The sequence below is a fragment of the Crinia signifera genome, chromosome 3, assembly GCF_055691185.1.
Source record: "Crinia signifera chromosome 3, ASM5569118v1, whole genome shotgun sequence".
NCBI classification, from domain to species: Eukaryota; Metazoa; Chordata; class Amphibia; order Anura; family Myobatrachidae; genus Crinia; species Crinia signifera.
Genome location: NC_139219.1, coordinates 289,662,550 through 289,685,090, shown reverse-complemented (window position 1 = coordinate 289,685,090; position 22,541 = coordinate 289,662,550). Strand labels below are relative to the sequence as shown.

The window sequence follows — 22,541 nt, the reverse complement described above, 5'->3', positions numbered from 1 at the left end:
TGCGCACATTTGTGATGTTTGTAATTGCAGAATGATTCTGCTTATTGCACTTTGTCAGTGCCCACAATTCCTAGGTTACCAGCTGAGGCTAATGGCCTAGGTGCCTGCGTCTCACTGTACATACTGTACATACAATGGCTGGCAGAATGGCTTTCTGGCTGACACAGCACACATTCTCTGTGACTAGGGCGAAGAATATTGATCCGTCTTATGCCGTAAGTAAACTGGCTTCTGTACCATCAGAAGAGTAATGAATATTAATATGTTTACATAGAACAGTGACCACAGCACATGCTGCAGACTTCGGCTTTCCCGACCTTAGCGGCGCGGCTTTGAATTTAAACAAGATCTGTCTATTCTTCAGTAGCATAAATACCGCACACACATCAGATACAATGTACAGTAGCCTCATTTATGACCTAATAAAGCAATATTTTAGAGGACATTGGACCTTTTTTTTTTTATTACACGTGACTGTTCTTTCTTGAAGCTTTTTACTGCATTGCTCGGAGTTTGCCTAGAAAGTCACTTATATACAGGTCGAGTATCCCGTATCCGAATATCCGTTATCCGAATTATTCCGAAATACGGACATTCCAGAAAGTGAAAAAAAAAAAATTTTTTTTGCTAAAAACTCACTGGGGACATTTGTAACAGCATCACTGGGGACATGATATGTAACTGGCACTATATATGTGCAAGACAATGATTGCTTGGCATTCAAATTCAGTGCTGAGATAGTACACACATTTTGTTTCACGTTTTGAAACCTTGTTTTTTGAACAATTAAAATATATTTGTGTGTATTTTATGTGGTAATAAAATATATTTGTGTGTATATTATGTGTTTATACAGCATAAATGCAAGATACTTCAAAATACATCATTGAAATATTAAAATATTCCGAAATACGGAATAATCCGTTATCCAAAATTCTCCTGGTCCCGAGCATTTTGGATAAGGGATACTCAACTTGTATTGATGGCTTTTGTGGAGTAGCAAGGTAACCGTTTTTTGTACCTGCTCACTGAGGCTTAAGATGCCCACACACGCACCGATCCCGGTGGTGCGATGCTATACGATGGGGTGCGCGCTCCCGCGGCACCTCATCGCACAGTACAAAAAGTATGTGCTGCACATACTTTTTGTACTAGCTTTTTTAGCATAGCATCGCATCGCATGCACATCGTATGCACAAGGCATACGATGCGATGCTATGTGTGCTAGTTAAGCCCACAACGCACGCCGGAATCGGTGCGTGTGTGGGCACCTTAAGATTTATTAAGCTTGGTGAAGTGATAAACTGTCTGATTTTTATCACCGCCCAATCAGCTCTTACCTGTCATTTTTCAAACCAAGCCTGTAACTTCACAGGTAGGAGCTGATTGGACGGTAATACAAACCAAACAGTTTATCACTTCCCCGAGCTTAATAAATCTACCCCTGAATCTCTCCGGCTAGCTGCTGCACTTACGGTTGACTGTTTCCGTTAGTTTAGGTAGATTTGGGGTTATAGTGCTGTGCTCTGCCTATTGTGGTTGTATAACTTGGAAGTGTTTCACCAGAGAAAAATGAAATCAGCTGTATAATTTGTAAATATACACTGTATTCTGTTTTTATGCGGATATTGCATACAGGTCATTAAATGGAAACTATTAAACAATACTTGTGTTCACACAATATGTGTACATTAATGGTGATAATAAATGAAAATAGAAAAGCAGATAAAACAAAGGATTCCTATATAACAGCAAATAAAGAGTAGGCCGTGTCCTATAAATTTGTGGGACCTGCATCACAAAGAAGTGCACATGCAGGACACAAATTGGCACCTATAATAAAACGGTGTCATAGACCCCCAACATTGGAATCTAGATTGGGCCATATTTTTTGCACCAATAACTGGAGGCAATCACTGTCCTGCAGAAATGAGGACAGTGAGAGAAGCGGTGTGTGTGTGTGCAGATCCAGTGGTGAGACACTTTAAAATAAGAACATTAAGATTGTTCAACATTCAATGCAGACCATTTTTGAATAATAATTTAAAAAAATTACAATTAATTTAAACATTTAAACCAGACGGTTTGAGTTGCAAAAAAAAGTGGACTGCAAAGGGTTAAAACGAACCCAACTAATTGATCAGTGCAGGGATTATGTGCCTCTATAGAGATTAGAGCAGACACCGCTAGTAATGTTGGAAGATGAAGGTTTCCAGCTTTGGTGTTGTAGGTCTGCTCTTAGCGGGACAGTGTGTAATTATGGCATAGATGTGCCTTGTCTCTTCTCATGGCAGTGGGCATGAATGGGGCAATACGTTTGATTGCCATTTCTCCATTTGTTCACCTGTGTTCCGGACGGAGCTGCTGCTTGCTTGTATCGCAGCTGAGAACAATAGATGAGAGAAAGCATTTTCTGCACCTAGGTGAAGAAGTCAAGAAGAACCTGGCTCTATCAGTATGTCATAGCTGAGGCTATCAGACCAGGTGAGCTTCCGCCATGCTATAGTACTGTTGCTCTGTCCTGTGACTCTGCCAGTTGTTACTCCCCATATATAGATAATTCAGATCCCGGCTTTATAGAATTCCCTTACCACTCTAATCATGAATTGTCTCAGTATCACTCCAGATACAGAGACTCCTCAAGGGGATGACCTGTAATTCTAGAGATAAGAGATCGGCTATAGTTCTAAATATTTATTAGTGTTCTCAGTTCTCACGCCAACCAAGATAAAGAATATCGTTGCAGAAAAGTCAACAAGAAGGGAATATTTTATCTGTTACACCTATGTTATGCACACAAAGAGGTTTTGTCTGGAATCGTTCAGCGGTGTCTTATCCAGGGAACAGATTTCAGACTTTAGGTCAGTGGTTCCCAAACTGTGTGCCGCGGCTCCCTGGGGTGCCTCGGGACACATGCAGGGGTGCCGCGGGTTGGTGGTCCAGGACCAACACAAATTATTAATGGTTAATTATTTATGAGCAAAACCAGTGCTGGTGGCTGCCAATCATAAAATGTGTACAAACAGAAGCAAATCCTGCCCTTTACCACATAACTGCCGCTAAGAATCCCATATAAACCCCATCTACTTAATTTTTTTGGGACCTAGGGGTGCCGTGAAAAAAATTCTGATTCTCTAGGGTGCCGTGAATCAAAAAAGATTGGGAACCCCTGCTTTAGGTGGTACTGTATGTATTAAGGGAAATATGTGGCCAAAAGCCTGTTTTGTTAGTACATTATCATATATGATAAGTATAATTTAGAAGTGTGGCGGGATGTACCGCAAAGGCTTTCCCAAACAATGGAAGCCATAGGTCAGTATTCAATTACCCCTGGTAAGGGGTAGTTGTCTCAGTGTGGGCTATTCTATTAGCCCCGATAAGCCGCTGTGTGCCACAGCGTTTCAGCAATTCTTGGGAGGTGTCCAAATTGGATAGCCTCCCCCAAAAATCTCTGAAACTTTGGAAATAATTTGGCCCTTATTTTGGTTTACTCTCAAAGGCAAATTCCTTCTCAAATGGACAAAACCATGTGCACTGCAGGTGGGGTAGATGTAACATGAGCAGAGAGAGTTAGATTTGGGTGGGGTTTTACTAAAAAGTGAGATCTATATTGCAGTGTAAAAATAAAGCAGCCAGTATTTTCCCTTCCACAGACACAAAATAACTCACCCACATCTAAATCTCTCTGCACAAGTTACATCTGCCCCCCCCCCCCCTGCAGTGCACATGGTTTTGTCCATTTGAGAATGAATTTTGCCTTTGTGAGTGAACCAGGATAAGGGCCTCTGTTTTTTTCATCCCTAGCTGAATATTGGCCTTCCGGTCCCTCTGAGAGTTTGCTGCCTGTCCATGGGGGCCCCCACAGACTGCTTTTTAAGAGACTGCTCCAATTTAAAAAAAAAAAGTGTGTGGGGACCCCAGAAGGATCGCCCCTTTGATAATCCAGCCCTGGTCCTTATTGGAACCTGTATCTAATTATCAGAATAAACATGGCTGGCAGAGGCCAGGCCTCCTGTGAGTGAAGGGAAAGTAAACAATTAACAGTTGGGATCTGAGGGGGAGGTGTATCAAACCTTGTAGTGAGGAAGCCCACTTAAGCCTCCTAAAGTAGCCACGCGAAGCGCTGATTTGCATTTATCGCTTCAGGCTTTTGCATAATTAATCCAGCGATCTAAAGAGAACATCACTGGTAATGAGCGGCTTTTTCAAACTGGCTGGGAAATCATGCAATTAACCAAATGCTCCTTATTCTTACATAGAAATATATATGCAACTGTACTGTAGGTGGCAGCTAGTGGTAAAAGATGCAAAAAGAGTCGAACATTTAAGTAATTTCGGTCACCTATTTCTCTATCATTCCTTCACCCTATTCACACCCTACTCTATTGGCATTAATAAACCTTTTATTTACCATTCAGTCGCCACACTCCATTACGGTGATTACAAGTTGTTAGCCCCTAATTGTGATTGTGTACATTGCGGGGCAATGGCTTCATCCAGAGCCGGATCTATAATGAAGTAGCAATACTTAAGTGTCAGTCCGCCCCGGCCTACGTGCTCCTAATTAGGCCATTTTTTTGCCATTCTGCATTTATTTATTTATTTTCAGTTCAACTTTTTCCCTCTTCTGTTATGATCTCTAAATTTTGAAATACAATTATCTGTACTAATGTCATGTGGAATCTACAGACAAGCACTTTCGAAGCACCGCTTTTCTGTCGCCGGGCCGGGGAATACATCCGCTTCACATCTGCAACGTTATCATTTTCCTGCAGAAAAATGAGAGCGAAAACACAGCAGTTTTTTTAGGCTGTTTTAATTTTTTTTTAATCTTTAACATTATTATTTTAATGAGTTTTTGAAAACAGAGTTTTATGACAGATAAGAAATAGTCATCCGGCTCTCCCCTGCTGCACTTCACCTTCCCTGTTGTACAAACTTCAGACATTATTTATTACTGTTTAATTACTATTCGGGATGCTCCTCTGTCTGCAATGTCCTTGGTGATGTCACTGTGGTGTCACAGTGTGGATATCTATCAGCGTTCCTGGGTGACGACTTACCGCTGCTCAATGATAATCACTGTTCACACTTCACTGTGTATTCATTGGGGCAGATGTAGTAAGCCTTAACAAGAGATGAATGCAAGGGTGATAAGGAGAGATAAACGTCCAGCCAATCAACTCCTTACTGACTTTTTTCAAACACAGCTTGTAACATGGCAGTTAGCAGGTGATTGGCTGGGCGTTTATCACTCTTTATCACCCTTGCATTTATCTCTTGTTAAGGCTTAATACATCTGCCCCGTTACAGACTAGAGGGAATACATAAAACAAGCTTTATGTTCCAGAGTGACTTATCTGACTATATATATGATAAGTGTTTTACTAACTAAGGAAGTCATAACCCATACCAACCAATCAGATGTGTGATTTCAGCGTCAATCGCTTGTGTCTTATCCAACAAATCTCTACGCTGATTGGTCCCTATATTATTGCCGATTAAATAAATACTCTGCAACGGGCTATATGTTGTTAATATTTACCCCCTTTACTTGCCCTTTTTTTCCTTTATTCATTTTCAAAAAGTTCTTATAATGAAAAAGAGGTGTTGTTGCCCATAGCAACCAATCAGATTCAATATAGAAATAATATACAATCTGATTGGTTGCTATGGGCAACTTATCGTTATGCCCCATACACACAATACAATATGGGGGTCTGCCGATCTCGGTAGCGATATTGGCGGTGCCGCGAAACTGATAACCCGCAGAGAAAACACTCATTGTTGATATCGTCACCGGGACCCCCGCAGTACATGCAGTCACTGTTGATATCGTCAGATTTGAGTGCATGCTCAGAAGATTGGGATATCATTAACAATATGCATGAGTGCGCATTGTTAGTGATAAAGTAATGTTGTCTTGTCGGACCGCATTGGGCAGGCAGATCGACAGAACGGGCCCGACTTTAAAAGCTGTCAGGCCCGTTTTGTCAATTACGGCAGGATCTTGACATTCCACGGCCATTTACACGGACACTCCCTCTTTTCGCTGTTTGCCAAGCGGGACATTGAATCCCGCCTGGTGATATGCTATTATCCTCCATATTGTTAAGGAAAATTGTATTATATATACCCCCCATTAGAGGGTAGCACAGTTTACATGACACAGGACAACTGCACACAGTATTAACTCTATGACAAATGATAATGGCGTTTGTACAGCAGAGATATAGAGTACACTGGACAATAGAACAATGAGAAATGTATTGTTATTTAATCTAGCTGAGGAAGCAGGGCTGAGTTCTGCGCTACGTCTACCATGATGGGGTTAAGTGTCGAGTGATTCTGTGTTTCTCTGATTGGGAGAAGGAAGAGAGACATACTCCCCATCTCCTCTGTCAGGATATGAGTCTTCTTGAGGTAACCAGGGAAAGGAAATTAATAGAAGCTGGTGGGATAACCACTTTTCCCAAGCAATTTCCTTTTGGAGATATGGTCGCTCTAATCTTTATTGAAGCCCTTTAACCTGTCAATCACGGACCCTTTCTAGACATTAGGAGATGAGGAGGAGAACATGATTGCAGTGCTGAGATTTTGTTATGTGCATGTTGCCAGGGTCATAGAGCCCGAAAATAGATTGTTATGTTTTTACCACAGCATTCTTCCTATCCTTACCCATCACCTAACACTCGGCAGAAGTAACCGTGTGCGCGTGTATGTGTGTGAGAGAGAGAGTTGGATCAATATCAGTGCGAATGGAGCCGATCAATTCACTAGCATTCATTTGAGTATTCATGGGTCTGCAGCCTATCAATTTGACTGAGGTATAAGGCACAGTAGAGAGGCTAAAATGTAACTCCGTGGTATGGAAGCAGCGCGTGCATTACTAGGTTGTATTTCGGAAGCACTGGGGGGTGTTAATGTTTATCATTACTGCCTCACAGCTCTGGGGTCTTGGATTTGATTTGATTCCCACCAAAGCCTTATCTGTGTGAAGCTTGTATGTCATACTTGCCGACTTTTGAAAACTAGTTTCAGGGGGTTTATAGTTGGCAGTAGAATTTTGCACAGTGCCTCATGGAGGGGGCGTGTCATGCTCCACCCAAAGGGCGTGTCTAGTTCCATATATGGAGAGATTGTGAAAAGAGATTGTGAACGTGGCACCTAGATGCGAGGGTGTGTACTGCTAAATCTGAGAGGAATCTTGTAAAATGAATTATATCCATATGTAGATGAGCCCCAAAGCAGTTAGTAAGAGCTACTATACTTGGTAAAGTGCTGGGAAATGGTGCTGATGATTCAATGTAAATGTATCTATCTCTCATTCCTTTTTTCCCAAAAAATGTGTAATGTGGGCTAGGTGATATGAGGGAGATTGCTAGACTAATGAGGGAGAGAGGGAGATTGCTGCAATTCCAGGGAGTCTCCTGCAGAATGCAGGAGGTTAGGCAACTACAGTATGTTGTATGTTCTCCTTGTATCACTGGGGGTTTCTTCTGGGTACTCTGGTTTCCTCTCACAATTCGAAAACATACTGGTGGGTTAAGTGGATTCTGACAGAAAATTAACCATAGTAAGTGTTTGTCCGTGTGATAGGGAATATAGATTGTAAGCTCTGCTGGAACAGGGACGAATATGAATGGCCAACATTTTCTCTGCAAAGTGCCGTGGAATATCTGCGTGCTGTATAAATGATAACTTTTAATAATAGATATAATAAATATAATAAATATTGTGTACTTTGTGTAGGTCTGCTGTCAGCATACAACTTGTCTCCTCCCCAGGCCACACAGCTCTGTTTAACAACACTCATTCTATACACTACGCCTGGGATAGAGTTTATTACTGTTTCATGTTGATTGCATGCGCACCAATGTTCAGCCCTAGGTGGGATGCTAATTGCAGGAGCAATCGATTTGGTCTCTGCGGATGAGCTACCTTAAATTGATGTGTGATGCAACTTGCAATCAAAATAATTATCCCTATAGGTTTGGAAAATTCAGTATTACTGATCATTATCTTGCCCTAACCATATATAATAGTTAAGGGTTGCCCAGATGGGAAAATCAGGCGCAGTTTTGCTTATGTATGTAAATTATTGGTAAAAAATTAAATATAAACTCAAATCCACAGCTTATGTGCTGCTCCCAACAAAAGACTACTAAGCCTTGCTGGTAAACAAAAAAACACAAAATAAAGAGAGCGCACTGTGTTGATCTTTTGTTATTAAATTTTTTACTTAATTATTATTTTTAATATAATAGGTACACCTTAAAATACACAATTATGCATACATGCATATACACAATAAAAAATTATACACTTTAAAATATATAATGCATTCCAACTAGCACCAAAAAATGGCCCAAGTTCATGATCAATTGCCAACTTAATATAGAGTTCCCAAATGGATATAGTGAATGTCACTTCCAAATGAAGTTATTATGATGTATCCAATTCAATTTAGGAAACAAGGTTTGTATGGGGTTATATTACCGGCTGATGATGACGGTAGCAGCAGTCCAGTAGCTGCGTGTCCGCTTCCACCGGTGTTGCTCCGATGGACTGGGAGCCGGTACCGGGAGCAGACACTCCTGAAGCAGGTGAGAACTGGTCTGCTGACAACCAGCGTGGCCCCGATGTTGTGGGAGCCGACGCTGGGAGCTGACACAGTTATAGATGTTATACCTCTCCCGGAGTAAGCAGCTGATGGCGGGTGACGCTTGGTCCACTCGTTGCCAGCGTAGCCCCGAGTTGGAAGGGGCCGGCGCTGGGAGTTGACACAGGTGTAGACGCCCTGGTTTCTGCGATGGAAATTGCACCTGTGATGGTGCTGGGACACCGCCAAGATCAAGTCGGGTAAACGGTAGTATGGTTCAATTCAGTCGGCTGGATGCTGGGCAATAATACGTTGGTAGCCTTGGCTATCTCTGATGGTGGTAGTCGGAAGGATTTAAATGCAGATAAAGTCTTGACGCGTTTCTCCGTCCATAAATTCTGACGGTTTCCTCAGAAGATGAGGAAACCGTCAGAATTTATGGACGGAGAAACGCGTCAAGACTTTATCTGCATTTAAATCCTTCGGACTACCACCATCAGAGATAGCCAAGGCTACCAACGTATTATTGCCCAGCATCCAGCCGACTGAATTGAACCATACTACCGTTTACCCGACTTGATCTTGGCGGTGTCCCAGCACCATCACAGGTGCAATTTCCATCGCAGAAACCAGGGCGTCTACACCTGTGTCAACTCCCAGCGCCGGCCCCTTCCAACTCGGGGCTACGCTGGCAACGAGTGGACCAAGCGTCACCCGCCATCAGCTGCTTACTCCGGGAGAGGTATAACATCTATAACTGTGTCAGCTCCCAGCGTCGGCTCCCACAACATCGGGGCCACGCTGGTTGTCAGCAGACCAGTTCTCACCTGCTTCAGGAGTGTCTGCTCCCGGTACCGGCTCCCAGTCCATCGGAGCAACACCGGTGGAAGCGGACACGCAGCTACTGGACTGCTGCTACCGTCATCATCAGCCGGTAATATAACCCCATACAAACCTTGTTTCCTAAATTGAATTGGATACATCATAATAACTTCATTTGGAAGTGACATTCACTATATCCATTTGGGAACTCTATATTAAGTTGGCAATTGATCATGAACTTGGGCCATTTTTTGGTGCTAGTTGGAATGCATTATATATTTTAAAGTGTATAATTTTTTATTGTGTATATGCATGTATGCATAATTGTGTATTTTAAGGTGTACCTATTATATTAAAAATAATAATTAAGTAAAAAATTTAATAACAAAAGATCAACACAGTGCGCTCTCTTTATTTTGTGTTTTTATATATAATAGTTTCCCGACTGCTAATGCCAGCTATTATGTGCAGCAATGCAGAGGTAACTACAAGTCACTGAAGCCGCCACCTGGAATTACCCTCTGTCAGTGACTGTTCTGCAGTAGGTGGTTCTCAGCCTCCAGGGGGCAGAAAGGGTGGGTAGATGACATACAGCAGTGAAATAGTTACAGCTCTGGTCTGTTATGAGCATTAGGAGACATATTTACTAAGTAGTGTTAAGTCGCAATACATGTTCTAGTGTTGACACAGCCAGCAGAGTGGAAATCAATAGAAACATAAGCAAACATATCCTGGCCCCACAGTGTCAGATGCACCTGCCTGGATTCTGATGCGGTCAGGGAATAGAATCAGCAGGCTAACTGACTGGTTATCCGTATTCAGACACAACACAGTCTGACCTTCGGGCTACCTGTCTAGAGGTAGCAATACTTGGAATATGTCAAATGCATTTAGTCTGCTATGCCGCCCACCGGGCCTTCGTCATTTGCTGCCTATTTTCTGGTCTTGGTGTGAATCTGCGTCATGCGTATAATTTATTTATTTCCGCAGAGTAATCAAACTGCAGAATGAATACAGTAATTATTGATCGCCTTATTTTTTTTCCTTCTTTCCCAGCTTGTCCAGCCGGCATGTTTAAGGCCAATCAAGGGATGGGGATATGCGCACCGTGTCCGGCAAACAGCCGCTCCACCGCCGAGGCTTCTCCAATCTGTATCTGCCGCAATGGATATTACAGAGCCGATTTTGATCCAGCAGAGGCGATGTGTACCAGTAAGTAGTAATGTGGTCTGCACCCCATTCATGCTCTTATATCTTTGATTATTTGTGTCATCATATGTATATGTGTCTGTGTGTCACTGAAACACTGCCATCTGTTGGCAGCAAGTGAAACCACATCTCCTTCTCGCTCTCACATTAGCTACCCTATATATAGTGCCAGGAGGAATCCGCAGCCCCCATTTACAGAGTTCATAAACCAGTAAACTAAACAAGCAGGGCCTGTTTAGCTAATATGCTAATTAGGCTGCAACCAGGAGCGCTGGGTCCTGATGGCACAGCGCCAGCACACTAGATTGCGCTGGGATGGGAGCACTTTCTGGTGCTGCTGGAGTTGGGGCCATGTAAGGTCCTGTGAGATCTCCCCTGGGAATTGTGGGAGCAGTGATGTCTGCTGGGATTGCAAACGTCACCGAGGCAGGGACGGCGGGAAGAGGAGATATTTTGAGAGCAGCGGCTGGCTCCGATGCTGCCCCCATTTGCCGCCACTACTAGGGTGGTAAGTGGCATTAACAATGGAGCTAAGGTCCAAGCCTACAGATTTTTAGCTGAATATGAGTGGTGAAGAAGGGGAGGTCAGTCACCTCTTAGCCTAAGGCAGATGGAACCAAAAAGCAACATTAATACTGATCATTTTAAAATACAATTTGTGTTCTGTGTAGTTTCACGAGTATAGAAGGGAGAAATACGAGGTTCAGGTTCACTGTCAAACCGAATTCTCACTGTGAGGAACCTTGTTGCCCATGCATGCACCCCATAATGCTGGCCTGACAGTGCCAGTAAAAGGGGAATGTCATTTCCTTTGATGTTTTGTGTCCGTGTTCACTCCGACACAGACATACAGTATAGTACATACGCAATGTTTTCTTTCTTAGTGGGCTCAGTGGTCTCTTAAATGTACCAGTGACTGCATCTCCGTTATACTTGAAAATGGACACAGAATAAACGGTTACATTGCCCTGTACAATTAAGTCTCCATAGCAGATACACTGGCATGCCAGGAGACATTGATCCCTATGAGAAGATCACCACCTGCTGATATGGAATACTGCGGACATGGAATGAAAAACGAAATTTCTTTTATTTTCCACTGGTCAAGCGTGTGTTCTCTGAAGGCTCCTGCTGTATGGGTGGTACTGTTCAGTTCAAAATTAAAATAGTGGAGAGACACCAACTGCCATTCTAAACTGACTAAATGGCAATTGGTGTGGCTCCCCTATTTGAATTTTGAACTGTGCTTCTCTGGAGTCTCGACTGCCAGGGGCTCTCAAATAGACAGGTCACCCTCCCACGTCCACCATATTAACTAGTCAAGTGGGGTAGGTGCTAGATGGTGTGAAATAAATCACCTTGGCCCTACCCATGCATCACAATGCTGCAATCCGGTGCTGGATTTCCCAATAGGCACTTTAGGCACATGCCTAGGGGGTGCCACTTTCCAGTGCTCCTATTTATCCATGGCTATTTTGACATATTACAAAGATTATATCCCCCATGATACATTTGGGGGAGACTCAGGATGGGTGCGTGAGCCAACCAGGAGTCTGGAAGAGTAGTTTGTATCGCGGAGTGGCTCAGGAGAGTTTGCATGTGCAATCTGTAAATCCCAGAACAGGAGGGTCTTAGCCCGTAATTAACACCCGCAAAGAGCCAAAAAAATATGTAGCATGATGGGGACGTAGTCTCGTTAGAAACCTAGTTAGTATTCTTTAGTATTAGGGGTGTTGCAGCAATGCTTTTTTATGCGTTGTGGTGTTGCAGTTCAAAGTGTGCCTGCTGTCTACGCAGTATGCAGGCAGATATGTTTTGCGTGGATGTGCTTTCATCAGGGACACATGACTAGTGTTCCGATGAGTGGCTTTTGATGTAGTGTAGTGCTTTCATTAGCCTTATTAAACTTCCTCAATATCACAGATTTTAATAACTGATTCACCAGTTAAAGTTCCGATCGATAAGCCTCTGCATGATAACAAGGCTGGCTAGGTGGTGACTGATGTGTGATCAGTGAGAAATCTTTGACTCATTTGCATGCTGTCTATTCCTTTGAATTTGATCGATACAAGAAAGTGACTGTACTGCACCAGAATGTGTTGTGCCGTGCCTAGTAATATATTAAGTTAGCAAATAAATTACATAAATGCTGAAAAACAAGAGCTAAAATGTTATGTATAGTACCATTCATCCTTCACAAGCCATTTTGTGAGCCAAACCAATGTCCAAGCCATGAAATCACTTAGAAATAGTCCTTGATCTATTAAGGAAATGATTATCTATGGCTTCTCCTTATCTATAAAAGGTTACCACCATCATGGTCGTGGTAAGTGCCCAACCTCCTCAGAGGGACTTAGACAACCATTAGAGTGGATCTGCAAAGGTCTCATAAAGGAGGGGACAGAGGTGGCTAAGGAGGACCACCTACTTGATTGGCAGGTTTCCACAGAAACAAACCTTCCACCCATTCACCTGCTCTACTAAAGTTAATAACTCCTACACGAGTTGGTAAGGCCCCCAGGCAGTGGTGCTCACTGGGGATTTCCCCTGTACACCTGGGAGCCAATCAGGACCTGGCCGTTAGCAAATAGATTAGCCAGTATTCTGTGGTCAGAAACTGCCTACTCAGCAGGGATTACAGTGGTACATGTAATGCTGCAATCCTTTTCTATCACCATCTCATGGTAATGACAGAAGAAGATACACAGTATACTTTCATTTATTAATTAATGTATTTTGCAAGTAGAAGTGAAAAAAACAACTAGTCATTGATTCCAGCTGCAGGGCGCATGTGCCAAGACAGGCCCGGCGAAGACGTAAGATTACTCCTCACGCTGCCAGACAGAATTACTCTGGTGATATTTCAATAATATATTGCGGCGTTAACAGATTTTCCATGACTGTTATAAGTTGTGTTTGAAAATCCGAGTAATCATCGTTTGCAAATAAAAACGGACTTGGCGACATCAATGAGGCACGAAGCACAAAGTACCTCATGCTGCACAGATGTCTGCATTTTTTAGTGTTTTTACATTTTTAGTAGCTGTTTGTTTTGGACCATAATGTACCATGGGTATTATGTAACATTTCCAATATACATAATACTTCATCAAATTACAACTTAGATTAATCATATTTATTCCTTTAGGAATGTCATTCTTTTGCATGGCTTCCCAGAATCCTCAGCTCAGTGTATACTTTGCGTTCCATGAGCAATACTTAAAAAGAATTAATAATTGTAGCGTTCTTAAGGGAAAAAAAATGGAATTTTACTGAGAAACTGTATACATTTAAATAATCAGTGGTGTCTATAACAACTGGCAGTTGCAGATGTTCATTTTACAGCGGGTTTGGTCATTAATGGAAAATACAGCACTTTATTGAAAAGGAGCTTTGCAGAATCCTTTCGCTGGAAGAAAAATATTAACCGGGGATCAAAATAGGTGGATTTGACCCAGGATCTTTGCTTCGACCTTAGAGTCAATTAGTGTCCTAAATCCACGTTAAACTTGGACTTATTCAGCAAAGAGCGATGCAGGAGGTCAGCTGGCTGGTCTGGTCTGGTCGTGGAGGGATGCCTCTGACAAACATAGATATCAGCCTCCCTCAAGAGGAAAACAAGATATGAACTGTTAACGTGCCCGGCCTCTCAAACGGCGGGAATGTGTCTTTCTTGTACATGGTAACTGTGGAAACGGATTCTAGAGTGTCTCACAAAGTGGTTGTCATAACGTGATTAAGTGACATGGTACTCGACTGGCATAACTGCGACTGTTAACCCTTCACAGCCTCGCCAGAAAATTCCAGCAGGTAGACGATGACTTGTGCATTTCGCACGATTCATTGGTATAGAAGGGTCAGGTCACAGTGGTCCCGCAAACCAAAGCACTCTGCATCCACCACTGGCTGCAACTCTGCACAACTGGCAACAAAATAGGTACAAGGAGGTTATACTAAAATACTCTAAATCTGACTTCATGCTCAGCTGTTTTGAATGACCAAAATAGTTGTGTACTGTATTCCCCAGGGTTAGCGGTAGGGTTAAATACTTTCACAGAAACCGCCAGGTTTGCGCTGTCGGTCTCCTGACTGCCGGGATCTTGATTGCTGGCATTTCACACTCAGCTCTTTCTTAAGGTGCCCATACACGGTACAATTGTTGGGTAGGATGAGATGCGCGCTCCCGTCACACATCTCATCGCACAGCTCAAAAAGTATGTGCTGCACATACTTTTTGTTCTAGATCTCATCTCATCTCATTGCATTGCAAAACCTATGCAATGCGATGAGATGCGATATTGTATACAATATGGTAGCGTGTATGGGCACCTTTACAAAGCCTACGCGCTAACAGCTGGGCTTGGGCCACTCATAACGGTCAATCGGGACCTTTATTGACAGGAAGGATGTTGTGTAGGGTCACACTCAGCGGTTTGACCAAATCCTGCACAACGGTTTCTGGCCTGTGACAACCAGATTTTAAGTAGATACATTCAAATGTCAAATGTATGTGTTCACCTTAATATCCAGTCATCCTGTCCAACCGCAGCATGCAACCTTGCGGCACATGTATGGCCGGCAGCATAGCTGAGACTGCTGTAACATATCTAGATTGCCATAGAGTTATACAGGGTATGATTCCCCACACTTCACCTCTGGATCTTGGTTATGTCTTGCCCCTATTGACGTGTTGGGGATTATATCAGATATATATATATATATATATATATATATATATATATATATATATGTGTGTGTGTATACTGGAGAAAAACACGAAAGGATAGTTGATGTTTCTATTGGAGGTGTTGGCACAAGTAATATAGGGGCAGATGTATTAAGCCTGGTGAAGAGGAAAAACTGGACATAAAGTGGAAGGAGATAATGCACCAGCCAATCAACTACCAACTTTCATATTTCAAACACAGCTGATTGGCTGAGGCGTTATCTCCTTTCACTTTATCTCTAGTTTATCTATTTGTCAGGCTTAATACATCTGGCCCATAATATGTACAACTCTCAGAATCTTTTTTTGAGCGTTGTACATATGCTATTGTATTACTTGTGCCAGACCATGGTTTTTCCTTTTTATTTTCCTCGAACATCAGTCACAAATTGTATCGTTTAAACGTTGCTAAAGTAGCACCTAGAACATGGCACTTATCCTCCCCAACCCAACTCCTACTTCCCGGTAGGCTGTAAGTTTGCGAGCTGGGCCCTCTTACTGTTTTGTCTGCCTGTCAATACCCAATCTTGTTTTATTACTGTGTTTGTTCCCAATTGTAAAGCGCTGCGGAGTATGCTGGCACTATATAATTAAATAATACAGCATGTGCTGTTACAGTCTTTGGAAACCTCCCGCAGTTACTATTTATGGCTTTTGCACATAGGCATTGAAATACAACACCTCTCATAAGTACAGACACAGTTTTATACTTTGTCTTCCCTTCTTACCTGAGCCGTTGAAGCATGTTCTCACAGCCCCCTGCAGCACAGGGATCCTGTTCTATGCCAAGCGATATTATCTGTGCATGCTGCATGCAAAGTTGCAATCGGTGCTAATCACTCAAACTTGTGTCATAAAATCTGTTTATCACTCAACATGTTTGTAAAGGATAGACGTGAAATGTAGTGATAAATATAATAATTCTAATTCTATCTACATAGCACTCTTTCTCCAATAGGACTCAAGGTGCTTATGTATAATGTTGAGATCCGTGTATTATAGATCCATGTATTCTCTTCAGCAACTGGGAAAACAAATATCGGCTATGTTATTTCTTAAAGTACTTGTCCAGTTTTTAGACCATATTTTTAACATGAGAACCACATTATCCTCCTAATCAGAGCTTCCTCATATACAAGTGTTTGATCCCTCTTGTAGCCTTCAGGTGGTGTGTCTATCCCGACGGGTTGGGATCGTTCGGTCTACAGCAACAAGCATTAGATCAACACCACTAGGTCGACAGGCAGCAAGGTCGACATGGGTCTAGGTCGACCTGGACAAGGCCGACAGTCAAAAGGTCGAAATGGGGTTTTTCGGCTTTTTTTACCCGAATGTCGACACTGTTGACATGGACACAGTTTGAAGTGCACTACATCAAACTCGCTCCGCTCGCAATGCTGCACTCGACACACTATTTTATTCTCCCACCAAGCCCTATTGGATGGTAGGGCATGAAATACCGCCTGTCGGCACATGTTGACCTTGTCCATGTCGACCTAATGACCTGTCGACCTTTACCCATGTCGACCTAGCGGCCTGTCGACCCAATGCTTGTCGACCTAGTTGCTGTAGACCTAATGACTGTATCCCATCCCGACAAACCCATTCTGGAACACATTATAATGTAGCCAGGATGAGGTGACTTTCAGGTTCTCAGGGGAGAGTGATAAAGTGAAGGGAGAAATAAAGTACCAGTCCTTCAGCCCCTAACTGTCATGTTATATTGGGAGCTGATTGGCTGGTAGTTTTTCTCTAGACTTTGTAACTCTCTCCAAGGCTTATGGGGCCTACACACAGAGATTTTGCTGAGTGAGCTGCGCAATGCTGGATCGCTCAGCACGCATTGATCTGACCACCGATCTAACTAGATGTATCCAGCATGCTCTATGTTAATCGCGAGGCGATAGGATCGCGCGGGGTTGCGCATTGCTATCTCTATGGCGCCTACACACGGGGCAATGTATGTGCGATCTAGTCAAATTGAGTCAGATCGCTTAGAAAATGACCTGAAATCACCCAATTAGTACCTGCTCCAGAAATCTTCCTAATCGTGTCATAGAGATTTAATACCGGGTTATGAGGCAGACCTGAAAATGAGAAAAAGCCTTTGTACCTGTGGAAGTGCCTCAGTACTTTGTTATACACGTTGTATTCAAATCTGATTTTCTCTTTTAATCTGTGATTCTGTCCACAGGTGTTCCCTCCGGACCCCGCAACGTCATCTCTATTGTTAACGAGACCTCTATCACGTTGGAGTGGCACCCACCGCGTGAAACTGGGGGCAGGGACGATGTAACCTACAACATTATCTGCAAGAAGTGCCGGTCTGACCGGCGCGGCTGCTCCAGGTGTGATGACAATGTGGATTTTGTGCCACGGCAGATGGGACTGACCGACACCCGTGTCTTCATTAGTAATTTATGGGCTCACACCCTTTATACTTTTGAGATCCAGGCGGTGAATGGAGTGACCAATAAAAGCCCATTTCCTCCCCAGCACGTCTCGGTCAATATAACCACAAATCAAGCAGGTGAGTTCCTGAGTTCATCCAGCAGTTTAATCTCATTTCTTTTTCTCCACTTAACAAGCGTTCGGGTACAATTTCCCTGCATCAGCACCCAAGTAAGGAGATTTTCCAACCATTGTCGATAATTGTTCTGCTGTCCTATTGTTAAAAAAGACAACATTAAATATCTGTGCGTCTCTGCAGCATTACTGTCTAAAGAATTTATTTGTGGTTGGAGCTGTAGTGTCTGCCTGCCTGCCAAGGGCTTTTGGGAGATGTAAAAGCACAAAATGCTGCCTGTTTAAATTATGCTTCCTTAAAGTAGATATCTTAAAATCACCATTAGCATATGTATGCATTGCTTCTACTGAAAACTATTTCACTATCGTTCAAGTCATAGGAAGTTTCATTCAGTATGCCTTGTCCCACCTCTCTGATGGATGAGCTGACTGTCATAAACAGGGCTGACATCAGGAATTTTGGGGCCCGGGACTCATTTTCAGTCTGTGCCCCTGGCCTCCCCTCCTCACTTGACTTACCGTAACCTGGCTCCTGCTCCCCCATCTCCTCTTCCGCTGGACTGCAGCCCGTAGGTCCCAGAGAGCAGACTACTTTTTCAATTCAGGATGCCGGCGGGCAATTAAAATGCAGCACCGGCTAGTGAGCCAATCAGAGCTTGCATACCAGCAGCCGCTCTGATTGGCTGCCAGTACGCAACTCTGATTGGCTCAAAACCTGGGTTGAATAATCTCACTGATGCGGGGGGCAGAGGTTAGGGGGTGTTGTGGTGGCCAAAATTAGCTGCCCGGGCCCTTCCAGAGGCCAGGGTCCAGGACAGCTGTATAGCTGCCCCCTATTGGTGGTCCTGGTCATAGATCATGTGATGGCGCTGTCCCTGGCTATAGACAGTGATACTGGTGGTTGGTGCTGGCTCAGCTGAGTGACCCCAATACCCTAGTGCACAGAATGATGATGGTGATAGGACAAAACACAAACACAGACCAATTAAGGATGGGCTACACCTGTTTCAGACCTGGCACAATCCAAAGATCAGCGTGACTGCAGATACGTGGCAACCTACAGCACAATGCAGGTTGCAATACACTGGGGATTAATTGTGTGTTCTAGGTAATTTCCTTGCCGTATGACAAATGAATGATTATGGTTTCATGCTATTTGTAATATTCATTGCACTCTTTTTTTGAAGGCTTAATTAACTTTCGAGTTCCTACTTTTATGTTTGAGTAAATCAAAGTTACTCATTAAGGAGCTGCAATGTCTTGTAAAAAGGAGAGCATCAGGATGTTTTTATTAGTTGTGCCGGAATAGATTTGATTTACTTTTGTGTTCTATCTAATTTAATAAAGTGTATTTTGTTTAGGAATGCATGTACTCTAATGGGGCCTACACATGTAGCGATGTTGCTGAGCGATGCTAGATGACGCGACACATAGCGATGTGTCCGCGCTGTGAGCTGAGCGATCTGTCAGGGACAGTGGCCCTTATTCAGGTTGGATCGGGCGGACACGCATGCGGACGTGCCGGTCCGAACAGATTGCTCACTCTTTCGGTGAGCATGAGTCCGCCCACAGAACATCCGCACACGTTCGGTGGGAAAAGCCAGCAAAGGGGAGTGGCGTGCATATGAGCGTACGCTACCGTGCTCGGACGGATCGCATCCTTTTCGGTCGGAGACTGAGCGTGTTTCTCATAAGACTCATATGGTTCAGCGATTATTCCCTTTGAAGTTACCTTCTAACAATTACACAATTGTTTTTAGTGTTTGATTTTTTGATTGCTTTATATTAAATAATTTGTCTCCCTTGATTAAAATACAATTTATCCCTCATGATATGTATATTTCTTGGGTCCCATAATGTGTACATGAGCAGGACAAAGTAAAGGCACCTATTTCCAAACCATTAAAAGGAAAAGAGGGTTAGAAACACATCAGTGTGTAATTTAATGACGTGAAGTGTATGTTTTGGTGCGTGTGAGTGTTGACACATGTCGACTCCTGTGAATTGTGTGTCCTGTTGTCCTAACATGACAGGCACACTTGCATTAAGGGTGTAGATGTTTAGAAGACACCTAATTCCACATATTCCAGCATGTGTATTTGGGCTCCCAAACAATGCACCCAATCCTACCTTGGAATGATGGCAAGTGTAGAAAGTGAACCTTCCAATGTGTATCTGGCGTGTGTATGGCTTGCAGGTACTCAATTGGGTAACTATAGTAAATTGCCTGCAGCATTGCTTAGTATTGCGTTGAGGTGTCAGTATTTTAGGTGGACCAATGGTTTTGGGGCAAAAGTGTCCCTACCGCTCGCCAAGCGGATGCACCTCCGTGCAGTTTCAGTACACACCCCCGTGTACGCCTAATGATACGCCCAGTTTCTCCCTGTTTTCTAGCCTCTCCCATAAAAATGCCCACTTTGTCCGTCTGTGATCGGACTTGTCTTTTTTATCGGTGAGTACCGTCCGCTAGTGGTGTGCTGCTGTTGCACATGCGCATTACGAAAGGTACACATGTGCAGTGGATACAAATCGCGTTCCATCCGCACACGTAGCAGACCGATTCAACCAGAATAAACCCCAGTGTTCTCCCGTGAGAACACTGGTGCTGACCAACGATTAACTAGATTTATCCTGCATGCTGGATATTAATCGCTGGGCATTAGCGATGCGTGGGGCCGCGCAGCACTATCTCTATGGCCCCTACACACGGATTGACGTAGGGGCATTAAGTCAAATTACTGTAAGTCAGATCACTTACAAAATGTACTGAAATTGCCTGGTGTGTAAGCCTCACTAGTTACTTATTGGGCAGATTACTCCTCAATGGCACTGAGTGTACCCAGTGTCTTTAAGTGTCAGCTGAGAAGGGTGAATGACTTCTTGCACTACTGAGCTAAGCTACTGGCTTTGTGCATGTACCATAATAATTGGTGGCCAGGAGAATACATGGTTGGCATACATTGTTGGGCTAGACATATTCTAAGATCATTCCGTGCCGCAGAGTGTACCTAACCTATTGTTAAATAGAGGATACAAAAACATTCACAAATGTGCAATTATCTTTTAAAAAGCTGCCTAAAGAGTATGTTGATTAACATGTAGTCTCCAGGGCAACCAAAATGCTCAGTTAAGGTTGGTGGCTTCACACATTATGGCGAAGGTAGAGGCATTACAGGGGGAAATGGCCATCATTCTAGCCTTTGATATTTCAGCTGATAGAGGCAAACGCCATGGTATTAAATGAAACATTGCATTGGGTCTATTTAAGACCCATGGCATTGTTTGCTTGCAAACCAGCCTCTCTATATGCCGTTATTTGCAGCAGTAAGAGACGTGGTTAGGAGGCAATCTATAATTTTACTCATGCCGGAACAGCTGCTCCTAACAGCAGCAGTTTCGGTGAATAGGAAAAAGTTTTGTGTCGGGACTACGGCGATGGGGACACTTATCTGTGATTTATCCTGTACTAAGGGCCTGACTCAGACCTGATGTGCAAATTACAGAGGACTGCGATCAGATAGCCACCTCCCAGACAGAGTGTAATCCTGTGCAAGTTTGTGAATGGCTTGCGAATGGATCGATGATTGGCGACTCTGTGCAAATCAATTTGCAAACCACTCGCTATCGAGTGTGCGTAACTCTGACGACTCTGCAACAGAGACTGGCTGATGGAGCCCCATAGGGACATCACACTCCTTCCCCTAAAACTGCTGGTGTACGGTTTTTCTGGCACACCCAGAAATCGTCAGGTTGCCACCCAGAAACGGCAGCTTCCTGTCAGCCAAATAGAATCAGGGTTATCAATGAAATCTAACTCTTTTTTTTTTGTTGCTGCTTGGCGTTGTGCGTGCGTATTGTGACCTGTACATTTGTTCATCGCCCGGTTTGCAAATTCGCACAACAGCTATCAGGACTGAATAGCCCCTTAAGTACCCTCAGTCGTTCATGGGGGGTACGGGGGTTTCTGTATTAATATCAGGGGAAGGGTTTAATGCATAGGATGGCTAAGTCTGCACACTGCATATTCTATACAAGGTATATGTGCGATCATTTTATATCTCTGACAGGTTAACTTTGCGGAAACATTACCAGAAAGTAGTTAAACGTATGCAGGAAAATAAAGACAGCCGTCGATGAGAGATTGGCAGGCGCCCTAAGTATATACTGTAATACACATAAATATACATTGTACGAGCAATGACAACTTTGCAGCGCACATCACTCCCACAGGTTTCAGGAGGGTACAGCAAATGTCTGCAGCGTATATAATCCATTATGATTTAACTGCATTAAAATGCCAGCAGGTAACACAATAATTGGCAGTTTTTAAAAATCCATAAATCAATGGCTGATACTGGCTCCTGGCCAGCGATCACGGCAGAAGGATTTATATAGAAGCTATTAGCATTGAAGCACATGTCCGCACCATTCTCCTTCACCTCCAGCCTATCTGGTGCTTATCTCCCCAGTCATGTTCTCCAATCCAACATCCATCCATATTATCTGGGACTTTGTCATCCCTTCATATTTTTATTTGTGTCACATGCATAACTAGTTTCAATATCCATTAATGTGCACACATCCATCACGTCTATTCAAGGCATCTCAGCGCAGCCATTTATCTGTTATACAGCATGCGAACGCTTCACATTCATA

General features: G+C 43.3%; 1 protein-coding gene across 8 annotated transcripts in view; it reads left to right on the top strand.

Moving 5' to 3' along the window:
* EPHB1 (EPH receptor B1) overlaps positions 1–22,541 on the top strand; it is a 252,936-nt gene that overhangs the window by 154,772 nt on the left and 75,623 nt on the right. For all 8 annotated transcript variants that reach the window (XR_014471836.1, XR_014471837.1, XM_083178424.1 and 5 more), the window contains exons 4-5: positions 10,481–10,636; positions 17,554–17,889. Coding sequence is in view for 6 of the 8 variants with exons in the window: in XM_083178424.1 (XP_083034550.1) it covers positions 10,481–10,636; positions 17,554–17,889 (492 nt within the window). In the remaining 2 variants the exon portion in view is untranslated. The remainder of the gene's footprint in view (positions 1–10,480; positions 10,637–17,553; positions 17,890–22,541) is intronic.